This window comes from Denticeps clupeoides, chromosome 9 (assembly GCF_900700375.1).
Source record: "Denticeps clupeoides chromosome 9, fDenClu1.1, whole genome shotgun sequence".
In the NCBI taxonomy this organism is placed as follows: Eukaryota; Metazoa; Chordata; class Actinopteri; order Clupeiformes; family Denticipitidae; genus Denticeps; species Denticeps clupeoides.
This window is the reverse complement of record NC_041715.1, coordinates 13833961-13858891: the sequence shown is the minus strand read 5'-3', so window position 1 is coordinate 13858891 and position 24931 is coordinate 13833961. Positions and strand designations below refer to the sequence as shown.

General features: G+C 42.7%; 1 protein-coding gene across 12 annotated transcripts in view; it reads left to right on the top strand.

Annotated features, from left to right (window-relative positions):
- Positions 1-24931, top strand: part of tns1b (tensin 1b) — a 152792-nt gene that overhangs the window by 95393 nt on the left and 32468 nt on the right. For 11 of the 12 annotated variants that reach the window (XM_028990927.1, XM_028990933.1, XM_028990934.1 and 8 more), the window contains 13 exons: positions 2037-2078; positions 7204-7253; positions 11220-11391; positions 11489-11539; positions 11619-11741; positions 12895-12959; positions 13542-13625; positions 15256-15368; positions 15735-15795; positions 16929-17004; positions 18942-19071; positions 19185-19250; positions 19401-19520. In XM_028990927.1, the coding sequence (XP_028846760.1) occupies positions 2037-2078; positions 7204-7253; positions 11220-11391; positions 11489-11539; positions 11619-11741; positions 12895-12959; positions 13542-13625; positions 15256-15368; positions 15735-15795; positions 16929-17004; positions 18942-19071; positions 19185-19250; positions 19401-19520 (1153 nt within the window). Of the gene's footprint in view, positions 1-2036; positions 2079-4474; positions 4712-7203; positions 7254-11219; positions 11392-11488; positions 11540-11618; positions 11742-12894; positions 12960-13541; positions 13626-15255; positions 15369-15734; positions 15796-16928; positions 17005-18941; positions 19072-19184; positions 19251-19400; positions 19521-24931 lie in introns of those variants that run through there. The other variant, XM_028990935.1, reaches the window with a different exon arrangement.

Sequence of the window (24931 nt, the reverse complement as noted above, 5' to 3'; positions counted from 1 at the left end):
TATCACTTCCTGACTATTTTGTTTTTTTTTTTTACCGTGGAGGGGGTCGAACTTTTACCCTGCGTCTCACTGGACGCACAGTATTTATTGCAGATGTGCGTGTAACAGATATCAAATCTACCGGGAGCCTTCACTTGCTTTCCCCTCCCCAGTCCTTTCTATCCCAGCCAAGGTTTCTTCTCACTGGTTCCCCACCATCCTGACACCCTATCTCCCCTTAATACAAACACGGTGAGGCTGGCCAGACCCACGCTCGCCCATGACATCATGGATTCCTCGGCACCTAAATAAATACCACTGCCCCTGCCGTTCTCTCCTCCGATGATGGAACACCAGGCTGAACGAGGTTCATTGCTGTATATGGACCTGTTGGGCAGCTGGGCGGGTCCTCTGCATCCTCGGCTAATGGACGAGATTTGTCTTCTAGTCCAAATATTTACCCTTGCTGTTTAGCGATGCTTCTACGCTCAGGACCCTGCCCAAAACAGTCCGTTTTTGTCTAGTGGGACGCCTGTCTCTGCTTTTGCATTATTTGGTGCTCACATGGCACTCCTGGTGCTGCCAGTCATTCAGATCTGGCTAATCCTCTATTTCGAAACGTCATTGGAGGCTGGGCAGCGTCTACTGCTTTGTAAATGTTTTTGCAAAGTAATCCTTGAAATCAAAGTTTTGTCCGCAGCACTGCTTTGCAGCAACATGCCGTTAACCATGGACCATGGTTGGCCTCTACAGTACTGTATCTGAGTTTTCGCATAAATGGAGATTATAGATAGTAAGGCAGCTGTACATTGTCTTCACTGAAAGTAATTATTTAAAAAAATGATCTGATGGGTTCTATACTTAAATGATCATGAGTCTATGATCACTTAAACACAGAAGGAAAGTATATAGTTGAAAGTTCAAAGGTTTCACATGAAATTAATCTGAATAAATCCAAAATTAATGAGGGATTTTTAGAACATTTTACTGTCATCAAAGTAACAAACAAACAGAGTTACAGTTTGGCAGACCCTGGTATTCCAGATTTGTTGAGGGAATTGTGTTACTGAACACAGCATTCCATTGGAATGGGGAGAGACAAAAATGTTGCTGATAAAGTTCCTCTCTACACGCAGGCCGATATTCCGTCATTAACAAACATCAACAAAGTCTGGACAAGAGTATTTATCAATTTGATGTTGTTTGAACTGATGAAACAGATTCAGTTATGGAATTCAGTTTAACCTCCGGCAAACCTCCGATTACGGGTCCGCTTCCTTACTTGTTAGGCCGACCCCCAAAGAAGAGGGAGGAATTTGTGCTTACATCGTGCTACACTCCTGCACGCCCTCTCAGATCTGCAAATGAAATGAGACTGAAAATTCCCTCTTCAAGGGGTCTCCAATCCCAAACAACTCTGTTCTCCGTTGTTGTCCCTGGCCGGTGGAACAACTTGCCCTGCTCCATTCGACTAGCCGAGACTACCACCACCTTTAAGAAGCAGTTGAAAGTTTGCTGACAAGTTAGGCCTTATCAGGGCTCTTAGTTTGTAAACTCAAAATCTATAGAAATCGAACGGCAATTGCTGGTGTCTTCCTCCTGTAAGTCGCTTTGGATAAAAAAGTCTGCAAAATAAAGTAAAGTAAAGTAAAAGTACATCATTACATGCAAAATCTTTATATCACCTTATTTGCTATTACTCTGTGCCTTTTATGCAAATGCACTAGTATTTGTTACACGGTCTCCCAGTTCTTAATTCTCTGACCTCAGATGGGTATTTCGCCCTGATCTGTAACATCTGCCTGCATATATTTTCCTCAGCAAAATAGCATCAAAAAGTAGCCCCATTTGAATTTAATTCCTTCCTTTTGGGGCGTTAAGCTCAGGTCTTCAACACATGATTGGCCCCAAACACTGCAGTTAGAATAAAGGAAGTTTTATGTTGAAAACAGAGTTTGTTTCCGATTTAGCCCATCTGCTCGAAACGTGTGTGTTAGCAGTTTCTCGCACATTGATTCTTCCTGTCTCACGTCTTCTATCTTCTCTCCAATCTGCAGGCTCCCAGTAACGATATCACCCTGAAGCATGTAGAGGCAACGGTGAGTATCCTGCATGGTTTTAGATTTACGTTGTTACTGCATTACGTTGTTACTGCGTTGTTACTGCGCTGCAGCGGAACCGGTGCTACCTGCTATTCATCATCCTCATTTCGAACGAAGTTGACTGACCGGGCGTGTGTCAAGTGGCATAAAACTGTCCTAAGACTGGGGCCCTTGTCTCTATCTCCAGCACGTATGTAATGACACAGGCCGTGCATCTACTAGGGGGCCGTAGACCCCTTGCGCCCCCCAACATCCACACCCCTCGTTCTGCCGTGCTCTTCATTGTCCCAGCCCGTTCCTCCACCCAGGCAGGGAAAAAAACAAATAAAAACCAACATGCGGGCCTGCCCAACCGCAGCTGCGCTTCACTAACCGTGTGGACTTCTGCATCGATCCAAATACACAGCAGGCTTTATTATGCAGGACTCCATACGTGTTTGCATCAGTTTCCAAGGGCCCCGGGGGACAGTGAAACCTTAAAAGCCGCACAAGACCTCATCACGGGGGGCTATTTCCGTTGTGCAAGAGCTGCACAGGGAACCTCTGTAACTAAAAGCCACGCGCTGCAGCGAAGGACCCCCGTCCATGTGCATGCAGCTAGGCTGGCCGTGCATCACAGCGTGTTTTAAAAATGAAATTCCCCGTGGCTCTGTGGTGGAAAGATTCCTGCAGTGTCTAGCCTGTGACTGCAGCATACAGAGTGAGTCTGGCGGACATCTTGGGGTACAGTGCGTATGACACATGCTGTGGTTTTGGTTGGATTTTATTTAGTTTGACAAAGGAAATATCATATTTCAGCTACGATTTAATGCAAAATCTCTCACTGGATGCTCAAATAATTTAATTGAAGATCTAATCTGAAAACTAGATTATTTGTCTTATGCATGCAAATCTAGTCAAATCAAACAAGATGTGTTATTTCTTCTCAAAAACTTTTAAGATTTCATTTCATTTTTTCAACATGTCCAGAAAATTTATGTTACATGGCAAAATGCCGCAGAAATACGATCTCTTTAAAATAGAAAAATAACTATGTTTTCTCATTAAAATGAGGCCCATCGTACAGGCAGTGTGACCTGACACAGGAAGCATGCACGATTAGGGGGATTTAGCCAAACAGCATTATACCAGTAGTTTAAATTCAGCATTATACCAGTGGTTTTGCTGATTGGATTATTGTTGGAGACTTGATTACTTTTTGTGGCAAAAATTGCTGCAATTGTCGATGCTCAGAATAGAGCGATCTCCATCGTGGCTTTTTTTTTGGGTGTGATTCATCTCTTGCTATATGAAGAGGAAGCTAAACTTGGGTGTGTTTACTGTTAGTGAATACACTTGTGTGTGTGTGTGTGTGTGTGTGTGTGTGTGTGTGTTTATGTCTCGTCTGTCCTGTGCTAAGACAAACAACCGCAGACTCACCCTCAGCCTGTCCCTGTGCCCACGCTGTGATGAAGCGTGGCAGGACACAAGCAGCTGAGGGATCATGGGAAATTCATGCATCTTCATGAGCATCATGCTGTGGTTCCACTGATGTATTAAGTGTGATGATTTATGGCCTTTTATGCTGGGAATATCAGATCACTGCATCATATGACGCTGTTTTCATCCCTTTTAGAGACACTCAGCCTTAAGCATGTTAGAGTGAAGAGAAAATAACTAAATTGTGTGTCAAAGGACCAAGCTAGTAGTTAATACCTAATTACAGAAAATTGAACTATGTCCTTGTGAAGTGTTGACTGTATAAATGAAAATCATTTATGAATCCTTTTTTGATTGACTTTTTTTGACTGACTGTCAAAATAGAAAAACACTTTGTGTAATGAATATAGCACCTATGAAGTTTTATCTTTTTGAATTAAATCATATAGATACAATGTTTTTGCTTTTAATAGATTCTGGGTGACCTGAAGAGTTTCTGTTATTTGACGTGTGAGTGGGTCTTAAACACAGGCACCTAAAGGTCAGGGAGCTTTGCTGTGCATGACCTCGTTTTTCAGCTCTCCGGTGACACCTCAGCAAGGCTGTCCTGGGTCGGACCACTAGACCACCCTGCAGCTCTATTGTTGAATCACGTTCTAGGTACCTCTATGTAGAGGCTGTATGTTTAAGGACTGGCCGTCACTGGATGTGTTGAAGATGACGCTGATTGGGAGGGGTTACACGGGATGGTGGTGGAGCCTCTGCAGGTAGATGATGTGCTTTGGACCCAGAGAGAGACCATGGGGTTGAGGGTGGAGCAGATTCCTAAAATGCATGGATGCCAGAAGAACAGCTTGGGAGAGGAGGAGCGGGAGGGGAGAGGTGAGGAGAAGTGGGGGCGGAGAGAGAGAGAGAGAGAGAGAGAGAGAGGGAGGGAGTAAACCAAACAAGAAAGAGGGAGAAAAGGAGGGAAAAAAGAAGGAGAACCAGAGTCCACTGCAGAACAACCAGGCATGTGGCATCCTGTAAGCAGCTCAAGCCAAAAATAGAGTCTGTTCCTCTGGCCTGGGAAAGAGAGGGAGAGACCACTGTAGGACATGGAGAGAGAGAGAAAGCACTCATTCCGAACGATGAGCCCTGGGGGCTCCCTGAGGAGGCGCTTATCCTCCATCAGGACAGCCTGGAGGTGGAGCACAGGTTACCTGTTCAAGGTAGGCCCCCATCGGTTCAGACTCTAGCCCCTCCTTCGTGCAGATTCGTTCGCTTTTTCTTTTGGCCGTTCTTCTTTTCGCTCTTTCGTGAAGTTCTGCCATTGCTCCCATTTTCCCTCCCCCTTTCCCTTTCCTCTGTTCTCAGATGGTTAATTTGTTGGGCCTGCTCGTAAGCAGGACTTCCAGCTGGTTTTGATCACGAAACAGCGGAGACCCCCCCTCACCACTCCCAACCCCCACACTATTTTGGCCATCCTTCGGGGGGTCGTAATTGCGGGCTGATGGAGCGTTCTGGAGCCAGTCGTAGCGCAGCTCGGGGTGGTGCGAGGCGTTGGCTGCTGCTTGTTTGTGTCGGAGGGTGGGATGGATTTGGGTGAAGGGTTTCCGTGACGCTCTCTCTCTCTCTCAAAAATATATATTTATAATATGGTCATGCCTGGGCACGACATTCCCTGCTTTTGTTTTGAATATTCACTCTTTTTTTCTTTCTTAATGCCTCATGCTTTTCAATATATATCATCCCTTTATTGATGTGAGTGATGCCACTGCAGTGTTTATAGTCATTCATGGAGCAAGCAAAGCAAAATTCATCACCACCTCACAATGTGTTGCGAGTTTTGACTCTTAAAATCTCCAATGCGGACTGGAGCATGACCTTACTTAGAGATATTCTGTCATATGAAATGACATTTCATTCATTATGTGTACATTGGGTTTGTCCAACAGCGTGCCAACATGTTGGTCCAACTGAAATAATCACGGCAAAAGTCAGACTAAACTCCTGCATGTACACCCAGACTGGCCGAGGCGCTCTGTGCATGATCTCATCACAATCTCTTGGATGGGAAATTGCTCCAGAAGTGGGTCGAACGTACAGCCCTGTCAGATTCACAGATTCAACATGGTACCAACTTGTTGACAGCCAAAGACTGACTAAATAACCATAACGAAACTGTGGTTATCGACGAAACTGTTCATGACAACTGAGTTGTAATATGTGCATTTGTAATTAGCACGCTGAAGCGCTCAGTCTCTATCGTCCTGGCATGGTGTGCAGTAATTATACCGCAGCACTGCATTGTTTTTATATATGAGACATTGTTTCCCCTTTTGGTTTCATTGGCTGTGCCCCAGTGTGTCATTTTGTTGTTGAGCAGAAACCTCCATTCTTCTGAGGTTTTGCCACCAAGTGCACAGAGGAATCACAAAGCCAGTCTGTGTTCACTTCATTCAGCGTGAACGGGCAAATTTAGCTTTTCTGGAAGTCATTTCTGGTGACTCAAATTAAAGGGGGAACTTCAGAAACACATTACTGTACAGCGGGACTGTGAACTCCGTCTTCTGTCCTTTTGCTTGTCTCCTTTGGCATATTTAACTGTTTCGGTGAACTGCACATGTAAAGAGGCACACACATTTGCTGTCTTTAATCTGTCTGGCCTTATTTGCACATAGCGAAGTGATAAAGGAAAGGGTTCCTGGGAAGGGAAAAGGGTTGGTAAGAACAAATAGCCTCTGAAAGCACTAATGAAAGAAGCAGTGTAGAAGCAGGCTTTGCTGTGGTGCTTAACTAGTCCTGAGGATGGATGAGGAGAGACAGGGTAGCATGGCCTGTAGAGATGAGGGTTGTAGGGTTGCCCAAAACCTGATGCTCAAATCTTAATAAATACTCATTTGCAGCAATATCAATACCAACAGCCTTCAGGTACTTTTCATCAGGTACTTTTTCTTTAAGGTACCGTTTTCATCAGAAGAATTAAAAGCAAAAGTAGCATTTGAAAATATTATGCGCCTGTATGCCAACAGTGAAGCATTCTGAACCATGAAAGCATGTTTGATGAATCAGTTTTTTTTCCATAGTCGCCTCTTTTTACCTTCATGGCTGCTTTGTTCACTATTGTCATCATCAAAAGCCGGTTAATGAGATGCTCATTAACATGAGTGAATGATAAGAAGGTGTTCAGCGTGAACCTTTAGGACAGCTGGGAATCATCCCCGACTAGCTTAAGGTGGCTGAGAGAAGCCACGAGCCATCACAGCAAAAGCTCCTTGTTTTGGCGAGACTCACATGTTCAACTTGCTTTTTTTGTTTATTACATTACCTCACATGTGTTAGTTCATAGACCTGTGTCTTCAGTCTCACTTTATAACAATATATTATATTTATATTGTATATATTATATTGTTTTCAATAGATTGTGCGCTTGTGCCTCCTTGACCTGACACAGCAATACAATTATTTAATGTCCCATCAGTCAGCTGAGCCCTGTTCATTCAGAAAAAAAAAACTTCACAGTGATGTTATAGCTTCTGAATTGAGTTAAATTCAAAATGTGTGTGCGGATTAAAGGAACAGCAGTAACGGGTCATTTATAGCTCAGACTTATTCTTGAAACCTTGAAAACAGAATATTAAATTAACATTTTCTGGCCAAGATAGTGTCACAGGAACGTTGAGTTCCATTGTTTCAGCTGTTCCCTTATTTTCCCTCTCAGGGGTCAACAAAGTCCTCCAAGAGCATGGACTCCCGCCACAGACCATCAAGGTAAGAATCCTGACATGGATTCAGTGCATGCCAAGTCATATGCCCACATTTTTGTAGACCTTTCAACTCAAGAACCAATAGGGAAAGAAATGTTTCACACAACGAAATGCAGCCTATCCCATTACTAGACACAGACGGACATGCATGGGTTTGACCCGAGATGAATACACTGCTAGGGAACCTGAACCAGCATGTTTGTATAACATCTATATAGTTAAATATAGTGATATTTTAGTGGCCTAGTGGGTAAGGAAGTGGACCCGTAATTGGAAGGTTGCTGGTTCGTATCACCGAGGTGCCACTGAGCAAAGCACTGTCCCCACACACTGCTCCCCGGGCACCTGTCATGGCTGCCCACTGCTCACCAAGGGTGATGGTTAAATGCAGAGGACACATTTTGCTGTGCTGCAGTGTTTCACAATGACCATTACTTCACTTTTACTTTTTCATATTTGACACATCCCAGTATTTCCATAACCCTAGAAAAAGTAAAATATGGTGGAGGATACACAGTTGACTCGTATGCTTCTGCATGAATGGCTTGGTGGACAGATGACTGCAAAAAATATCAAGATATTTGTTTCAGAAAATATATTTGTTTCAGTACTTATGTACAAATATGCAAATAAAGCTCCAGCGACAAACCAACGTTCCTCTAATAGGCACAATGCTGAACATTATTTTCTGAGAATGTGTGACATTTCATGCCTAAGGTGGTAAATTATGAGCTCCTGTGAATGAATGGAACATCTGATATGTTCACAGGGCCAGGGTTAGAGAACAGTCAGTGTCATTCCAGGGTGAACTTCTCAGTCCCGCAAAAACCAGCAGAATGTGTTTATATACTGTCTCACGACTCTTGGTATCCTTCTGAAACCACTTCACAGACACTATTGACAACATGCCGACATGCTCTATCTGAAATCCCACTGTTGTTCATCCTGAAATAACACTAACCCTGGAGTAGCGGGATGAACAGTGAGCGTAGGAAAACCATCTAACGATCTAATTATCCAGAAAGTCTCTGATAGGCCTTCATAAAGTTCAGTGTTCACCGTTGGGTTGTAAAATGCTGCACAAGTCTACATAGGGTCAATAGCACACACGGAATCTGTCCTACAGCCAGACACTCATCATCTTTTCTTCAACAAGTTATTGAGATGCAGCGGAGGAAGCCAGGAGCTGCCCACTACAATGATCCCGGGAGACAGCTCCTCTACTCAGGAAGAAGTGCAACCAGAGTGCAGCTCTTAATTAGACTCCATAATAGGGTCAGTTCCAGTTCAGCTCCGAGTAATCTGCTCAATCTCAGCTCGAACGTTCCAGTAAAACAGACATAGATAATTCCAAGGTTTTATATGAGAATTTAACGCTTTCACAATGACCTGATTGTGATTTCGGCTGTGCCAGGAATGAACCTTTTCTGAGACTTTTTCTGGTCCTTCACTCCTTTTTTCACAATGCAACTTGGCCAAGGTCGGCACTCGTCAAAACAAGCCTAAATGGGGAAACCATCTCCTGGCTGTGGATGTGGAATCTCCCTGCATAATTGGTTGGGAGAAATGAACTATAAAGAGGACATGAAAGCCGCTGTTTATGGTCCATTGCTTTATTGCGGCAGTGAGTCCGTCACTCGCAGTGGGACATTGGACACAGTGATATGCCTGCTGACAGTCCACAAGTCAGTCCCGCTAACCATCAGAAGATTTCCTGCTTCCCGCTTTTTCAAGGGTTTTTGTTACTAATGTGTACTTGGATATATATTTTATCTTTTCTGCATGTGCCAGAAAGAACTAGTGGGTGGGCAGAGAGACATGAATTAAACACAACTCGTGGGCTTTTGTTTCATCTCTGAATAAGAGGGACACATGGATTTGACAATTAGAGTCATTAAAGACTGCAGCAGTTTGTGGCTAATGACATTATGCTGTATGTTGCTTAATCAATGAAAGTGGTAAACATTATAAAGGTCATGTGTATATGCTCTTATGTTGTAATGTAAAACCCCAAAATGAACAGCATGAGAACAGCATGGAGCAGTATTTATTTAGGTTCAGTGCTAGGCCACACAGCGAAGTTTCCTGAACAGTGAGCTATAACATTTTCTTCATTTGAAACACATTTTAAGTAATCATTTTATAGTCTGTATGTATTGTATAGTCTGTATTTATTGTAATGTGTGGCATTAAGCACAACATATTAAGTAAAGTAAATAAAAAAATGGAACAGCTCATGGGCTGAAAACACACACAAAAAAAATTTATTGTCATACACAGCACAGGAGACGGTGACACAACGAAAAGTGTCTGCTGCTTTTAACCATCAGCCTTAGTGAGCACAATGCTCCCCATGCACCTTTCATGGCTGCCCACTGCTCACTAAGGGTGATGAAAAGCAGAGGACACATTTTGTTGTTACACTGTGCATTGTGCTGTGTTTCACAATGACAATCACTTTACTTGCACCTTTCACCTGTGAGTGATTAGGACCCAGCACACATGAGTTGGTGCTGCCTGGTGGACCAGGGTACCACGGCATCACATGCAGTCATTTCAAAAACATTTCAGTTCTACTGGTCACACATATTTGTTTTTATTTCATGTTGTGGCCTAGTGGGGCCACAGTGGTGGCCTTTAGTGGGGCAGTGGTGGCCTAGCGGTTAAGGAAGGTTGCCGGTTCGAATCCCGATCTGCCAAGGTGCCACTGAGATGCCACTGAGGAAAGCACCATCCCCATGCACGGCTCCCCGGGCGCCTGTCATGGCTGCCCACTGCTCACTCAGGGTGATGGGTTAAATGCAGAGGACAAATTTCACTGTGTGCATCGTGTGCTGTGCTGCTGTGTATCACATCTGACAATCACCTCACTTTAACTTTATATAGTGGAAATCCCAATAGTGGTGGCTGAAGCAGGTAAGAGTGCAATACAGTGAATAATTCACTTAAAACTTAAAACAAATATGTGTGACCAGTGAAATACGTTTCACAATACTGTTGGATTCTGTCATTCTGCCAGACATGAATTTAGTATGTTTAGCATTTTTTTTCTTTCTTTTCAGACTGGATTCACGTATTAATTTAGTCATTTATTGTTCATTTGTAAAAATTTATTATCATTAATTTATGTTCACAAAACTATTATGCAATATTAAAAGACCATGTTCAAAACTCACGTTTAGTTTATTGTTCCAGATTGTGGAATATCACCCATTCTGAAATGCTATTGCATGAGGAGGGATACAGTTGATGGCAATGTTATGTGAATTGGGCTACTTGGTAGACTGATTGGAAACAGATATTCTAAACAGAGAACACAGGACATCCAGACCTCATCTCTCATGTCTTAAACCAGACAGCACGTCTCCTATAATCACAGATTCTCACTTTATCACTTTTCCTGCATCGTTTGTGTGATTTCACGTGAAGATGGGTGTCTGACTCATGGAGGCTCATTCCTCAGTGATGACCACGTTGTTTTGTTAGATCTGTGTGGTGGTGCATAAGGAATGCTGCATATTTTTCACTGCATTTTTGCTAATCTGAGCTGTTAATCTTCCCTTGATCATAGTGGCAGAACTGAACGGGTGACAAGTCTAATGAAAAAACAGGAATAAGTCCTTTGCCTTATTTGGTGTGATGACAGTGGTGGCTCACCCATAAATCTAACATATGTGATATAGACAATTTTCATTGTCAAGAACCAAACAACACATTTGTTATGGATGTGGCATCATCATAAAAATCATCATCCTGGAAGACAGCACTTCCAACAGAACAGAAGAGTTGCATCACACACATGGATACACATTTTATCCTGGGTTTTTTGCAGATTCACTGAAATTCGAACTTTTTTTTACTATGAGATAAAAAGCTCATCCATGGGCATGGTTCTAATTTTCACGTTCTTCTGCTTTATATGACTGTGGTTCATTTGTCTATAATTTATTTCATTCTCTTTTAATTCCAGGAGTTTGAGTTTGATCCAGGCCATGGAGGAGAACTATGAAGTGGACCTGGTGTACATCACAGAGCGCATCATCTCCGTGTCCTTCCCCAGCAGTGTGGAGGAGCAGAGTTACATCACCAACCTCAAAGAGGTGGCCACCATGCTGAAGTCCAAACATGGAGACCATTACCTGGTGAGCCATTCTATCCTCTATTTTTTTTACCGTTCATACTAAATTATAAAGTGTTTATTACAGTCATGTTCTCACGATTTTTTTTCTTCATTTACAGCTCTTCAACCTCAGCGAAAAACGTTATGACATCACCAAGCTCAACCCAAAAGTAAGCTCTCTCCCATACAATACACCCTTTTAAAAGTTTTCAAGACACCTTTGACCTTTGTTTTTACATTCTTCCAAAGGTGCTGGACTTTGGCTGGCCAGACCACCATGCTCCTGCTCTGGACAAGATCTGCAGCATCTGCAAAGCGATGGACACGTGGCTCAATGCCGACAGCCACAACGTTGTGGTACTTCACAATAAGGTGCCAGTGAAACACACAGCTATGTTCTTATTTCTAAAAACAGTACCAGTCAAAAGTTTGGATACAACTGCTCTGTGGCAGCTATGGAGACTAAGATGGAACCATTTTGAACCTCTTTTTACATGTTTGCAATATTTTTGTTTATTACATAACCTTGTGTTTGTTCATAGTAATGTGTCTTCAGTTTTGTTCTATAATGTAAAAAAAAAAAGCAAGTTTCTCCACACATTTTCCTGGAAGTTTACATATCTTCCCTATAATGGGCACACATCAGACATATTTGTATTCATACGCATGATATTTTTGTCATAATACACTGCAATGTACAGCAAACAGCAGATGGCGATGTCAGTCTGTGCTGTTCCCTGTCTTGCAGTTCACAGAGAAGGAAAGGATAAAAACAATGACTATTAGACCTTTCTGTGTTTCTTGGACAGAAAACCTTGACCATAGTTGGACTCTTACTCTAAATGCCACAATTAGATAGGTTCACCGAACCCTTGACAGACATTAGGAAGCTTCTCTGATTCACTTGTTCTTCCTTTGGGAGCTGTTTGGTATGAAGGGACCTTTTTACTTTGAACTATATAACATTTTGTCCCTTGGCATGGATAATGTTACGAATTCCAGAGGTGGTAAAAAGCACTGAATGACTATCAGTCTGTGGTCTTTCTCAACATTGTGCAAAAATTGCCAGAGTGCAAATCAGTCAGAAATTGCCCTCCAGAGTTTTTTAAGCCACTGAACCAGTTCTCTGCAGTGGAAAATTACTGATTGACATGCCAGGGGATGGGCTTTTGATTCAAAACAAATAAACAGCCTGAAAGAAAACATCCTTCTATCCTTCTACACCAGGACATGTACACCGTACATTGTAAAATGTGGCATATAAATAAAGATTGATTGATTGAAATGGTAAACCAAGGATCATAACCAGTGTTACTATTTGTCTTAGTGGAAACTTAAGTTGGAGGCTAAGTGGAGGGCCCGTGCGTTTATTCAGAGCACTACATTAGATTACGAACACAGCATGTGATCAATAAAAGTGGAAAACCCAAGAAGCTTTTCTTTGCTATATAAAACTGTGGACCTATCGCAGTGCCAAAAAGTGCAAAATAAAAACAAGGCCATGCCTGTTCTTCCCTCTCCACAGGGTAACCGTGGCCGGACAGGGGTGGTGGTGGCAGCCTACATGCACTACAGCAACATATCCGCAAGGTGAGATCTGATAATGCTGAATTGTATGACAGAGAGACAGTGAGCTTTATTGAGTTAGGAGTTCTTTTTTCTTTCTTTCTTTTTTTTTGGGTGAAATTGTCCTAATCCTCCCAGTCACAAGACAAAAAGGCACGTTGTGGTACGTGTGAGGAAAGAGGGTCGGGACTGCAGAATGTCCCTCAAGACTCTGTTAAACTAAATTAGACTGAATTTTTCCAGACAACCAAACTGTATCACTGTTCTCATATTATCTGCACTTAATTTTGCAGTATTTAAAATTTGTATTTATTCATCCTACTAATTTGTGCACTTGAATGAAGAGATGGAATTAAATTGTCCCAGTTTTATTGTAGACCTCTAAAAATGGATAGTTTTAAGGTTCATACAAAAAAAAACAGCAGAAATGTGGAATTAATTAATCTGTCAATCAGCCTTTATTTTTATAGCACTTTTCATGCCAATAGCAAATCATGCCAATAGGAAAAGCAGTGTCATTTTCTATGACATGGGAATAAATATGTTGGAATTAAAATACAATACAGTCCTTTCAATGCAGTGAAAATTTTTCTTTTTTGGATGCAGTGCTGACCAGGCGCTGGACAGGTTTGCTATGAAGAGGTTTTATGAAGATAAAGTGCTTCCTGTCGGCCAGCCTTCCCAGAAAAGGTCAGATTCAACCTACTTCCTGTTTGTCTACTGGTTACCTTTCTTGTAAGGAATTTATGACTTTCACCTCCTTATATGTTGGGGTCAGCCTCCCCGATGTTCAAAAAGTTATTTATTTATAGAATAATTTATTTATAGAATTTTTTAATTTTTTTCTTGCAGTGCAATAAGTGCGTGGGAGATCTTCCTGAACTCATGACCTTTATCATCTTGAACTAGTGCATCAACACTATGTTTAGACTGAACACAATCGCTCTGTTATTATAAAATATTCTAATCCCACACAACACAACACTTGAACCCTTAAAAAAAAAGTCATTCAAACGACCATGTTTGATCATTTAGAAAAAAATAATAAATAAATAAATAAAACAATCAAGTTGATTACAAAGCCATTTTACATATTGGAAATGCCCATCGTAGGGTGTTTCAGTAGCCATTCCTAAGTGACCCTAAACTTCTGAAAGGTAGCGTATGTATGTTTTTTTCATGGCATGAACCGAGCCATGCAAATTGCTGATTATCTCCAGAGACGTTTTTTTTCTGTGTCTCTGCTGGAAGCTCAGGGGCCATGTAGTTTACTGCTATTTCCTGATGGAGATATAATTAACCAGAAGCCAGTGCCCAGCAGACTACGGTTATTATGTGAGGCATGTCCGACAGTAACATGCCGGGCCAGTATCTCAGAGTCCCTCTGTTATGTAGAGAGTCACACTTTTTGTGTGAGTTTTTAGATTTTTCCATTCTGAATAAGTACCAGTTAAAGTCATTGCAAATCCTGTTTGCAACAAATATAGGCCTGTTGACGAGGAACTGCCAATAGCAGACAAAAGCACCCGCTTAAGCGATTCTGGGGACATGTTACTGCACAACATACTTATTTATGAAGCCAGTGACAAACGAGGCTGCGGTGGGACAAAGACAGACACATATTTGCCACTCTGCTGATCCCAGTGTACAGATGTAAACCAATGCCCATCAAATCTGTCCCTCACAGCCTAACCTTTTCCAGTTCTAACAGATAGTCAACTCACACACAGGTAAAGGAAGTCATTGCAATGTTATGGAAAAGTTCTGTGGTGCTAACAGTACCTGCACACGTATCTCTTCAAACGCTGATGCGTTTTTATCTCAAACCTGATCTGCAATGATTGCTGTGCATGCTTCTTCCATATTCTGGATGAATTAAACATCAAACATCACGAACAATTGTGCTTTTTTATTCATTTAAATCTTCAGCATGCATTTGAACCTACATTAGCATACAAGCCCCATGGTTAGCATGAAGCGCTGCGCTTAGCATCCAATTACATGCTGTTGTGGGCTCATACTGATGGAAAAGCTACATCACAGCAGGACAGATCTCTCAGGAAATGGGTTCTGTGTTGATTTCTGAACTGTGATGGGGTGGTTTGGATGGGGGGTTATAGTTGCAGCTTCTCACCAGAGAGACATTTGCACTGCGGTCAGGGGCATTTCTGTGGAAGGAACATTAAATGTAAAAGCAGCCAAGTCTCTCTCTTTTTTGTTTTTGAAGCCACAGCAACTAAGAGTGGGTCTACAGAGAGAACCTCCTGACCTGTTGCTCCTCTCCCTCTCTCGTCTCTTTCCTTCATTATTTCTGGTGCAGGTATGTGCAGTACTTCAGCGGCCTGCTGTCAGGACACATCAAGATCAACAACAAGCCGCTGTTCTTGCACCACGTCATTATGCATGGAATCCCAAACTTCGAGTCCAAAGGAGGTGAGCTCCTCTTTCATCAGCTCCTACTTTGTGATAAAGTGAGTTTTCACTGCCTCGGCCTGGAGCTTGGCCAGGTCGCCAGCTCAGCCTTTGCACGTCTCGGCATAAGCCCAAGAATGAGTGACAGCAGGTAGGGGTGCCCACCGTCCAACACACCCCAGAGAGAGGACCACACAGAAGGCATATCTTTTAGGATTGGCTAATGGAGAGGTTTGTTTTGAATGCTGTGAGGATGGGCTATGAAGGCCTGGCCAGGCTCATGCTCTGGAAGGGGTGTGGAGACCACCCTTCCTTGCTCGCTCTGTCAACACCGAGTCCTTGTTTTTCCTTCTGTTCTCTTTCTGATTACTTTTTTTTCCCCACCAGGTTGCCGCCCTTTCCTCAAGATCTATCAGGCCATGCAGCCGGTCTACACATCTGGGATCTAGTAAGATGTTATGATTTTTTTTCCCCTTCTTCCTTTCTCTCCCTCATTTGCACTGTTCTGGCAACATTCCCAGAGCAATAAGCGCTGGTATAGTGCTGGCCCCGCCTCTGTACTGTAGGTGGGAGGGGCTGTCACACACCCTCACACCACAAAACACGTGCAGCGCAGATACCCTACCTTTGCCAATCCAGGGTTTCTAAATGATTGCATTTCCACACACACTCTTAATGGCAGAGGATACTGCATGAGTGCACAATTCTGCTGTTGCCTTTAAATACAATATTTAAATGTTCCCTATATCTGGAATCGAATAGAACCTGCAGTTCAAGTACAACAGTTCCTCTAAGATTTAGTGGTTTGTTTGTCATACATTATGTTAAAATGAATGAACAAATAATTATTTGGATATACAAGCACAGACCACTGGAAATCATACTGTAAACTGAACAGCACTGTAGACACGTGTAAGCAGATGTTCATCACATATCACACAGCCATGTCTGTGATGGCCCACATTTCCCAACAGAAATGAATGCTAACAGTTCTGATTTGTTCTCACTGGAACAAGTTGCTTTTGATTTTGATGCCCAAAAAGGAAAGGAAAAATGATTCATACTAAATCTCTTCCTGCTTACTTCCTGGAGGGACAGATGAAATACATTACATGAATAATGCAGAGTATTACAGGGGAAGATGACATGGTGAAAAAGTAAAGCCTGAAACCGTTACGGCCGTCTTAGTACATATGCTTAGTTTTTGTGTGATTAACCTGTACTGTGTATAGCTATATCGGTCCATGTGCATTTGTTAAAGGAACGGTTTGACAGGGCCTTTGAAGCATTGATTATACAAGGATTATCTCTTGACTGAGGAAATCACACACAATTCCTAAACATTGTAAGTCCAGGCAGGTCCATGGGGCTCTTAGTTTAAAAAAATATGGATGAAAGTGTCTGCTCAGACTCTCATAACACTCTCATTAAATGAATAAGCCTGCATAGTCATGCTTTCCCCTTATTTCATGCACTCAAGACACCCTAAAGGACATTGATCATCTGAGGTTGTGCATCAAGGCACCTGATGGGTGTTGGAAGTGCTCCGAGTAACACTTGTCTTTTATCTGCCACCTACAGTAATGTGCAGGGAGACAGCCAGACCAGCATCTGCATCACCATCGAGCCCGGCCTGCTGCTGAAAGGAGACATTCTGGTGAGCTTTTAACCCTATGCTCTCATGCTTAGAATGATATTTTCATATTTAAAATGTGTCAATGAAAAAAGGGAAAGCCTCTGGCACAGCTTACACACTACAGTTTACAGCCCTTCATTAGTGCGCAATACGCTGGCTGTAAAGTAGCGAGACCAAGTGGGCGTCTCCCCAAAGAGACTCATGATGTACTATTCTTAATGAAACTTATGTGTGCCCGGGACTTCTCCGCTGGCCCTGATTGATATGCAGTTTGTTATATGAGGCTCTTTGGAGTGATCAGCCAGTGGAGCCTGGCATTTTAGCCATTACCCCAAGGAGGTTTGTTCTTGCCCGGTGCCATTTATTTTATGACCTGACATCCAGAATATTCCTAAGCAATCACAGTTCTATCAACATGATGGATATGGTCTGCTCTCTTCTAAAAGCACTTTATGCAATGGCTGGCCAGCAGTCAAGTGCTAATTGTTAGGTTCATAAGATCATGCAAACACACAGTCACACCAACCTATACTTATGCATTTAAAAATGTGTCATGAAGGTCATTGGTTCATTAATTAATTTAAAAACCATCATACACAGCACATGGTGCACACAATGAAATGTGTTCTCTACATTTGACCCATCAACCTAGTGACCAGTGGGCAGCCATGAAAGACACCCTGGGAGCAGTGTGTGTGGACGGTACCTTGCTCAAGGGGACCTCAGTGGTTCCATGGTGTTACGGGATTTGAACCGGCAATCTTCCGATTACGCTTCTTTACCTGATAGGCCACCACTGCCCATATATACAATATTCTTTAAACAATTAAATGATTATGTCTCATTTACGTTATGACATGAATGATTAGATTGATTGATTAGAATATTAAATTATTAGAATATTAAAGTAAATTCCCAATCCAGAAATATACATCTTCTGAAAAGTGCATTCATTTAGACTGTCAATACTTGGTTGGGACTGAAGATTGTTGAAGGTTTACAAAAATCTTTTTTAATGGAATTAACATTTTTAGAGATGTCCTCTTAAAAGAATCACACTAAAATCTAAGACTTTATTTTCAAATATTAAAGTTATTTTCAGGAATTAAATTCAAGGCCATAGGTACAGTCTCAGACCAAAAAGCTTTCACTTTAGCAACATAGAAGCATATAGCAAGCATCACCATATTACATATAATTCTTAGTACTAAATAATTTGAACCTCCATTAAGTTTTAATGCTCCTCATTGGACTGCTCTCCATTTTGTCTTTATGGGACCTGCAGAGCATCATTTAAAGCTTCATTACACTCATGGGAAGCCACAGGATGTTTGGCCATATTCCCCGTCCTCCTCAGTTTTTGTTTTGTTTGTTTTGCTTCAGTTTCCATGAATAGAAAAACCTGTGCATTCCATGTCTGTCTAACCCCAACTAAATATCTTAATTATAGCTGTTTCTGGCGGCAGTTTCCAGGATAAAGTTTCTTTTTTTTTTTGGATGGCGGCATTTTTATATCTCCACAGAGGCTAGTTGAGGATATTACGTCTTATATTTACTCACATCTTTGACAATGGTTCACCACAGGAACTGACTGACATGCCATCATTGATACTAAAGCCAACAAATAATGTAATCAGGCCTGATTTATGTGACCCTGAATGGTTAACTACAACCAAATCTGGGCATTTATGTAAACTTATGTTCACCTTGACACAACCACATGTTTCCATACGGCTGCGCGCTTAGGCACAATTAGTGGATTTTTGGTTTAAATGTTCCTTAGTACCTGTAATTGTTATTCTGCAATAAAAAGGCGGATGGAGATGCTGCCAAAATGGGGAGAACTGGGAGTAGAGAATTTATGTTTGGAACTAAATTGAGTTATCATTGCTCTATTGCAATGCCTGGTTTCATTTCAGTGCCATACTGTTTGCCTGACTTGAACTTTCTGCTTTCAGCTTAAGTGTTACCATAAGCGCTTCAGAAACCCATCCCGGGATGTGATCTTCCGGGTTCAGTTCCACACTTGTGCCATTCATGACCTGGGCATTGTCTTTGGCAAAGATGAGCTGGACGAGACATTTAAAGGTATTGTTTTATATTCTTGCTTTTATTCACTAACTAATCATTCTTTGATTATTCACTTTTTTCTGTTGGAAGGTTGATCTTCATTGCGTGTTGTCTGTTTTGTTGAAATGTAGATGACAGGTTTCCTGAGTATGGAAAGGTGGAGTTTGTCTTTTCCTTCGGGCCTGAGAAGATCCAGGGTGAGTCATGTCCCTCAATTAAGCAATAGACTTGACTACCGACCATCTATATCCTGGTTTGTACTCAGGAAATCCAGTTCTGTCTGGACAAGGGTTTCACGTAAGTTAATAAAAGTACTGAGTAGTTGTGTTTCTATGCTCCCTGTACAGGTATGGACCATCTTGAGAATGGTCCCACTGTCTCAGTGGACTACAACACCCAGGATCCCTTGATCCGCTGGGATTCTTATGAGAACTTCAATCAGCGCTGTGAGGACACAGTGGATGCCGGTGAGAGCTGCTGGTGATCATTTGATATGAGGTCTCAATGTGGAAGATAATCAGTAAAAAACATTATAATAAAATGCTGATGCGGCTTTGTGTGATGAGAAATATATTTAGGAAACTTTATAAGGTGAATTGCATACTTTCTGCTACTAAATGTTGCGTAATAAAGACACAGTGAAAATTTAAATTAGCTCTGCTTTCTCCATTTACCATGTCCCCTTTGGAGTGAAACCCAACCCCACATTATTTTGGAAGTCATTGTGGAAGGACCACCTACTGTGTTCACTCTCAGTGGCCCATTCATAATTCCACGCTCATTACTCAGGGGCATCTGCAACCCAGTGGCTGAGAGAGGGGCACCATGGGACGGTGTAACCTACCTGAGCACTGTGTATACTGCAATGGATAATGCGTTTGCATGTGCTGAGGGGAAAGGGCTTAGAAAAGAAAGATTATATCGCTGCTTTTATTGAAGCAAGAACATGGGGCCATCTGTTGTTGTGAAGACCTGATGATCTGTGCAATCCAAACAAATTCTGTTTGTGCAAGTCGTGCGATTGCATCCTCTGTTTCCTGCCGGCATGGATCTATGACATATGTACTAAACAAATTAAACTGGCGAATCTCTATATTTAAGGCTCTTCAGAGCAGAGAACGTTTGTGATTACAGCGTTTCACACACTTGGCTTCTCCGTTTTCCAACAGGCATGAAAGAGATCCTAGCACTCGTTGGCTTCTTTTCCTTCACTCATGTTGATTAGCATCTCTTGAAGCTGCTGCCACTGATGACATTAGTGAGACATAATGCAGATTCTTCAGAATAGTCTCCTAGCCTATAGGTCTCCAATGCTTCCATTGGTATAATGTCACGTTCCTAAGTCTAGGGGTCTCAGAAATGCAACAAGGGTGTGGAGAGGAGGAGGTCCACTGTTACACACTCACCAGCAAACAAAGCGTACAAACAGTGCTTTTATTCACAGTGAGCTAAGAGGTACAATAAAACAGCGGACTCAGGACAGCTAACCAACATCAAAACAGCCTAAAGTAAGGGATGGGATAACAGGGATATCTCAAAACGCGCACAAGTCAACAAAAAGGGCACATAACAGGCTAACAGCTAACAGGCTAACAACAAATGGATCTATCACACAAAGCAACAAGACACACGAATGAGATCCCCAACGGAGCTCCATGCAGATCTCTGTGGACCCTGGGGACCTCCCGAAAGCGTAAGGGCCTAGCAGACCCCGAACACCATCTGAATATAGGTGGAGGTGACCAATGGCAGATGGTAGGTGGAGCTGGAAGGCTTCAACTCCTCCCATGAAGTCAACCTAAAAGAGACAGGGCGCAAAAACACAGCCAGACACACAGAACACGTGGGAGCATACGTCCAGGGACGTAACAATAATCATGTTTGTGTGGGTTTACTGCAGGTCCTCCATTCTAAAGGCATGCAATGCTCTCGAGGAGTTATTTCCTGTCTTGTACCCAAAGGCTGCTGGGATAGACTGCATTGAAAATGGATGGATAGCGGGGGTTGAGGACAGTAGCCCAAAGACAAATGGCTTCTCTTAATTATACTTAAGACCCAAGTGTTTATACAGACACAACTGTAATGAGTTTTGGCTTCTGGAGAGGTTTATGAGTATGGAGCCACGCTCATCACCAGTAAACATGTTTCTGCATGTTTTGCTAGCCGCAGAGATCCAGCACCACCCACTCTCGGCCTCTAGTCCTACTTCCCAGACGTTTAAGACTGCATGGGCCCGTGTGGAACATTCCGGGATTTAGCCACGGACACTGGCTCTGAATTTATGGTCTTATAGAGATGACCACTCTCTGACCGACCATATCTATTCACAAAGCCCCAAAACAGCTGCTGTGTGTCCTGAATTACAACGTTGTGTCACATTCCAGACTCCAAAATACCCAACGTTGTTTTCACTGTTTTCTTTAGCAATTATTTTAGTCTTGCTTGAAGAGAACAAAAACATAGATCTGATGAGATTGGTGCCATCCCGCTGTCTGAGAATATCTGCTTTAAATTGGGGGCGGGTTCATATTTGTTGTTTACACCTCTGTAATCTTTGGTGTCCGTTCTTTTATAGAAATTCAGATGCTCCTCCTCATTCAAAGCTATCTGAGAGGACCAGCCATAAAGCGGTCCTACCTTTGGCCAATCTGGCCTTTAAATAGACACCTCGGAAATAGGCGTCTGGCAGCCTACGATGCAGAAGAGGAGGGGTGTCATGTAAATCAATCCTGATCCCAGCCTGGCCAAGACTCCCGTCTCGCGACCACACGCCGCTGCGAGCGAAGGTCCCCGCCATATCTTGTGTGGAACGCGTTCACTCTGAAACTTAAGTGAACATGGCAAACCATCCTGTGCTCCGTGGGACCACATGCTCAACAGACGCTCGTTGGTGCGGAAGAGAAAGGGCACATTTGCACATGAATTCCGACGGGTATCACACATGGACAAACAGTCCCATTCAGGAGCAGGGCCAGTTAAACGACTCTGCGGTGGAGATAAGCAGACGGACGTCACGCCATTGTGCCGGGACCCATGACTTCAGCCTGCCAAGCCTGCAGTGCTGCCATTTAGCAATGTTTTAGACGATTGTGGCAAAGGCGCAGCAAATGAGGCCTGAAGAAAACATTGGTGTTTGAGAATTCCCGTCTCTGCAATTAAATGTGCTTAACCTCGGCCCAGGCTCGTTAGCCAGCGCTGATGAGGTAATGAGTAACTCTAGCCGCAGGATTTAGCCCCAACACTGGAGAAAGATCCAGTCCAACTCTCTTTCTGGCAGTCTGTGAGTAGGGCTACTGTTCAGTGATTCATACTTACTTACTGATCAGTGCTAGATACTGGAGATACAGTGTAGCGCACCTCAAATCTAATTAACGAATATTGCAATTAATTGCACAATTGCAGTTAATTGCACTGATTATTTTCTGTATTTTGTGAAAGGTTTGGTAGTTCCAGGTCTAAAATTGCATTCTAAAAATACATCCATGCTAAGAACAGACTCCATGCACATTGTTGGTTTACATCAGTCAAGATTGTCCAACTGAAAACATGGTGGTGGAGGTCGTTATAATGTATTTATGAAGCAAGAGGGTAAAGGGAGGCAGATGTTCTGTGTGAAGTGATACTAAGACACTAAATTAGAAGAACCTCTGGATTAGGCAAAGGGATGTGACACATACAGATGTTTTCTTGCACAACCTCTCTTTAGAAACGTCCATACATTTGTTCATGATTTTCTTGAACTATTGCTGTTTCTGCTTCCTGTCGTACTGCTCCATTCTATATACAAACACAAACCTTCCAAAAAAGTGCACAAATACAGATGTGCACAATTGAGGGTGGAGTACAGACAGGCTCTCTTTATATCCATATTTAATGTTAAGCATGAATTGGCCTTAAAATGGACAATTGCTTAACTCCTATAATTGCTTAACTCCTACACATGATAAATGTGTCACATGCTGCTAAATGGTCCTTTAAATATTGGATATTGGAAATTTGTGTATTCCAGTACTAAAACCACTGCATAAGAGGTTTCAAGCACCATAAAGGACACGCCATAAAAGTATATTTTGCTGTATATTTCGCTCTGCATGTTAAAATTTACAGTGTCTTTTGCATATACATTCCTTGCAGTGTAGTTTTGTTTTAGAATCAATGTCCTCAAGGTCTGCCTTCAAACATAAAAAAGTAAACTCATGTTATCTGACTTGCCTAATTTAATCTAATCAAATCAAATAAATCATTTATAACAGATTAAATGAATTGCAAAGCAAGGCAGGGTGTGATATGAGAGTCTCACTTTCTATCACCTCTGCGCTACTTTTCAAGCAGGACCTTTTCCCAGACCGTGATTAAAGACTCCTCATATGGTGCACTAAGTGAGCATCTGTATCACTTTTCTGTGGCTGATGAGTATCAAAATTTTGGCTCTTGATGCACGGCTTCAACAAATTGCAACAACATGCGATGCTTTCCACTTCATTATCTGCAATTGGCCCATTAATGGAGCTGGACGAGGGGCCCTTATCTAATAATTGTTTGAGATGAAGCTTGAATAGGCAACGTTATCATTTGGTCGGTGCCAGATGACTACGTCTGCGAGGGAGCAAGGGTGAGGTATGACAGATTGATGAAAGGCCATCCACGCTGACAACGTAGCAGGACGTTAATAGACGTCTTATCTGCTCTTCATTGACTTGACCCCAAGGGATCTGCAGCTGCTGCAGGCCAGGTCAGTTCCCCCAGCGCTTTTTACACAAGGGGGGCCACAGCTCACGGACACGTGGAGCGCGTTATTAAGGATCATAAGTATCACTGGTCTCAACGGTGCGAAAATCAAAGAGAAAGTTTATGGCTAAATTTGCACATTGAGGACTGGGTTGACCTGGGTGAGGAAGGTCACTGCTCATTACACCGACCGAGGCTAGCGGGGCGGTCCGAGCTTCAAACGGGGACTAGCGGCAGGGGACCCGTCCAGGGCGCTGGGGGGCTTGTTTACTGTTGCTCCTCTCCATATTTGGCTACGACACGTCCCACTACATTTTTGGAATAGTTGGGAGTGAAAAAGCATGGTGGCGGCTGCTGTGAGTCGGAGAGGGCTGGGAGCCGAGACGCGCTGACAGAGGTGGTGGGAGTGACGCGCCCCGCTCTCCCGGCCTCCCTGCTCCGGCTAAAAGCCCTTTTTGTTATCTGTCACTAGAGGGGGAGCGGCACAGTTCGCAGCTCCCGTCTGGCAGAGGGAACTGGACATGCTAATGGCTCACAGGACGTTCCTGGATTGGAAGCAGAGCAGCGTTTGACTTTCTTTAAGATAAAACCTCTGTGTCTGCTGACTGTTTCCTTGGGCTTGAGGTACTTATTAATTTAGTTTTCTGATTTATTTATTTTCTATAACATTTTCATAATGCAGAAATGCAAATGAACAGTTTTTTTTTTTGCTGTTCTGTAATTGGATCATCTCAGATTTCAAAACACAGTTGGTCTCATTGATCGTGTCTTGCATGTCGACAAAAAGTGTAGACCTGACAGCTCAGGTGTCAGGCTGCGCAATTACGTAAATACTTCTACCCTCACATCACGTCTCAGGCCGCGGTGGCCCGGTGCCACACCAGGGTAAATATTTTCACTGCTCCCAGAGGGGAAAATGATTGTGGCTTTATATTGTCTGCTAAGTGTGAACGGAAATTTTCCTTGTGGGTTTTTTTTTTTTTTTTTTTGTCGTCCCTGGTTGTGGAGAAAGCAGCTGTGTGCGGCAAGGGCCCCATTAAAGCAGCACTTGTGTGGCTACCAACGCGGAGGAACGACGCGTGTGTAAATAAATACATCTGCAGATGGCTGATTCTGGCTTCAGTTAAATTCTCTGGTGATGGATGGTGAG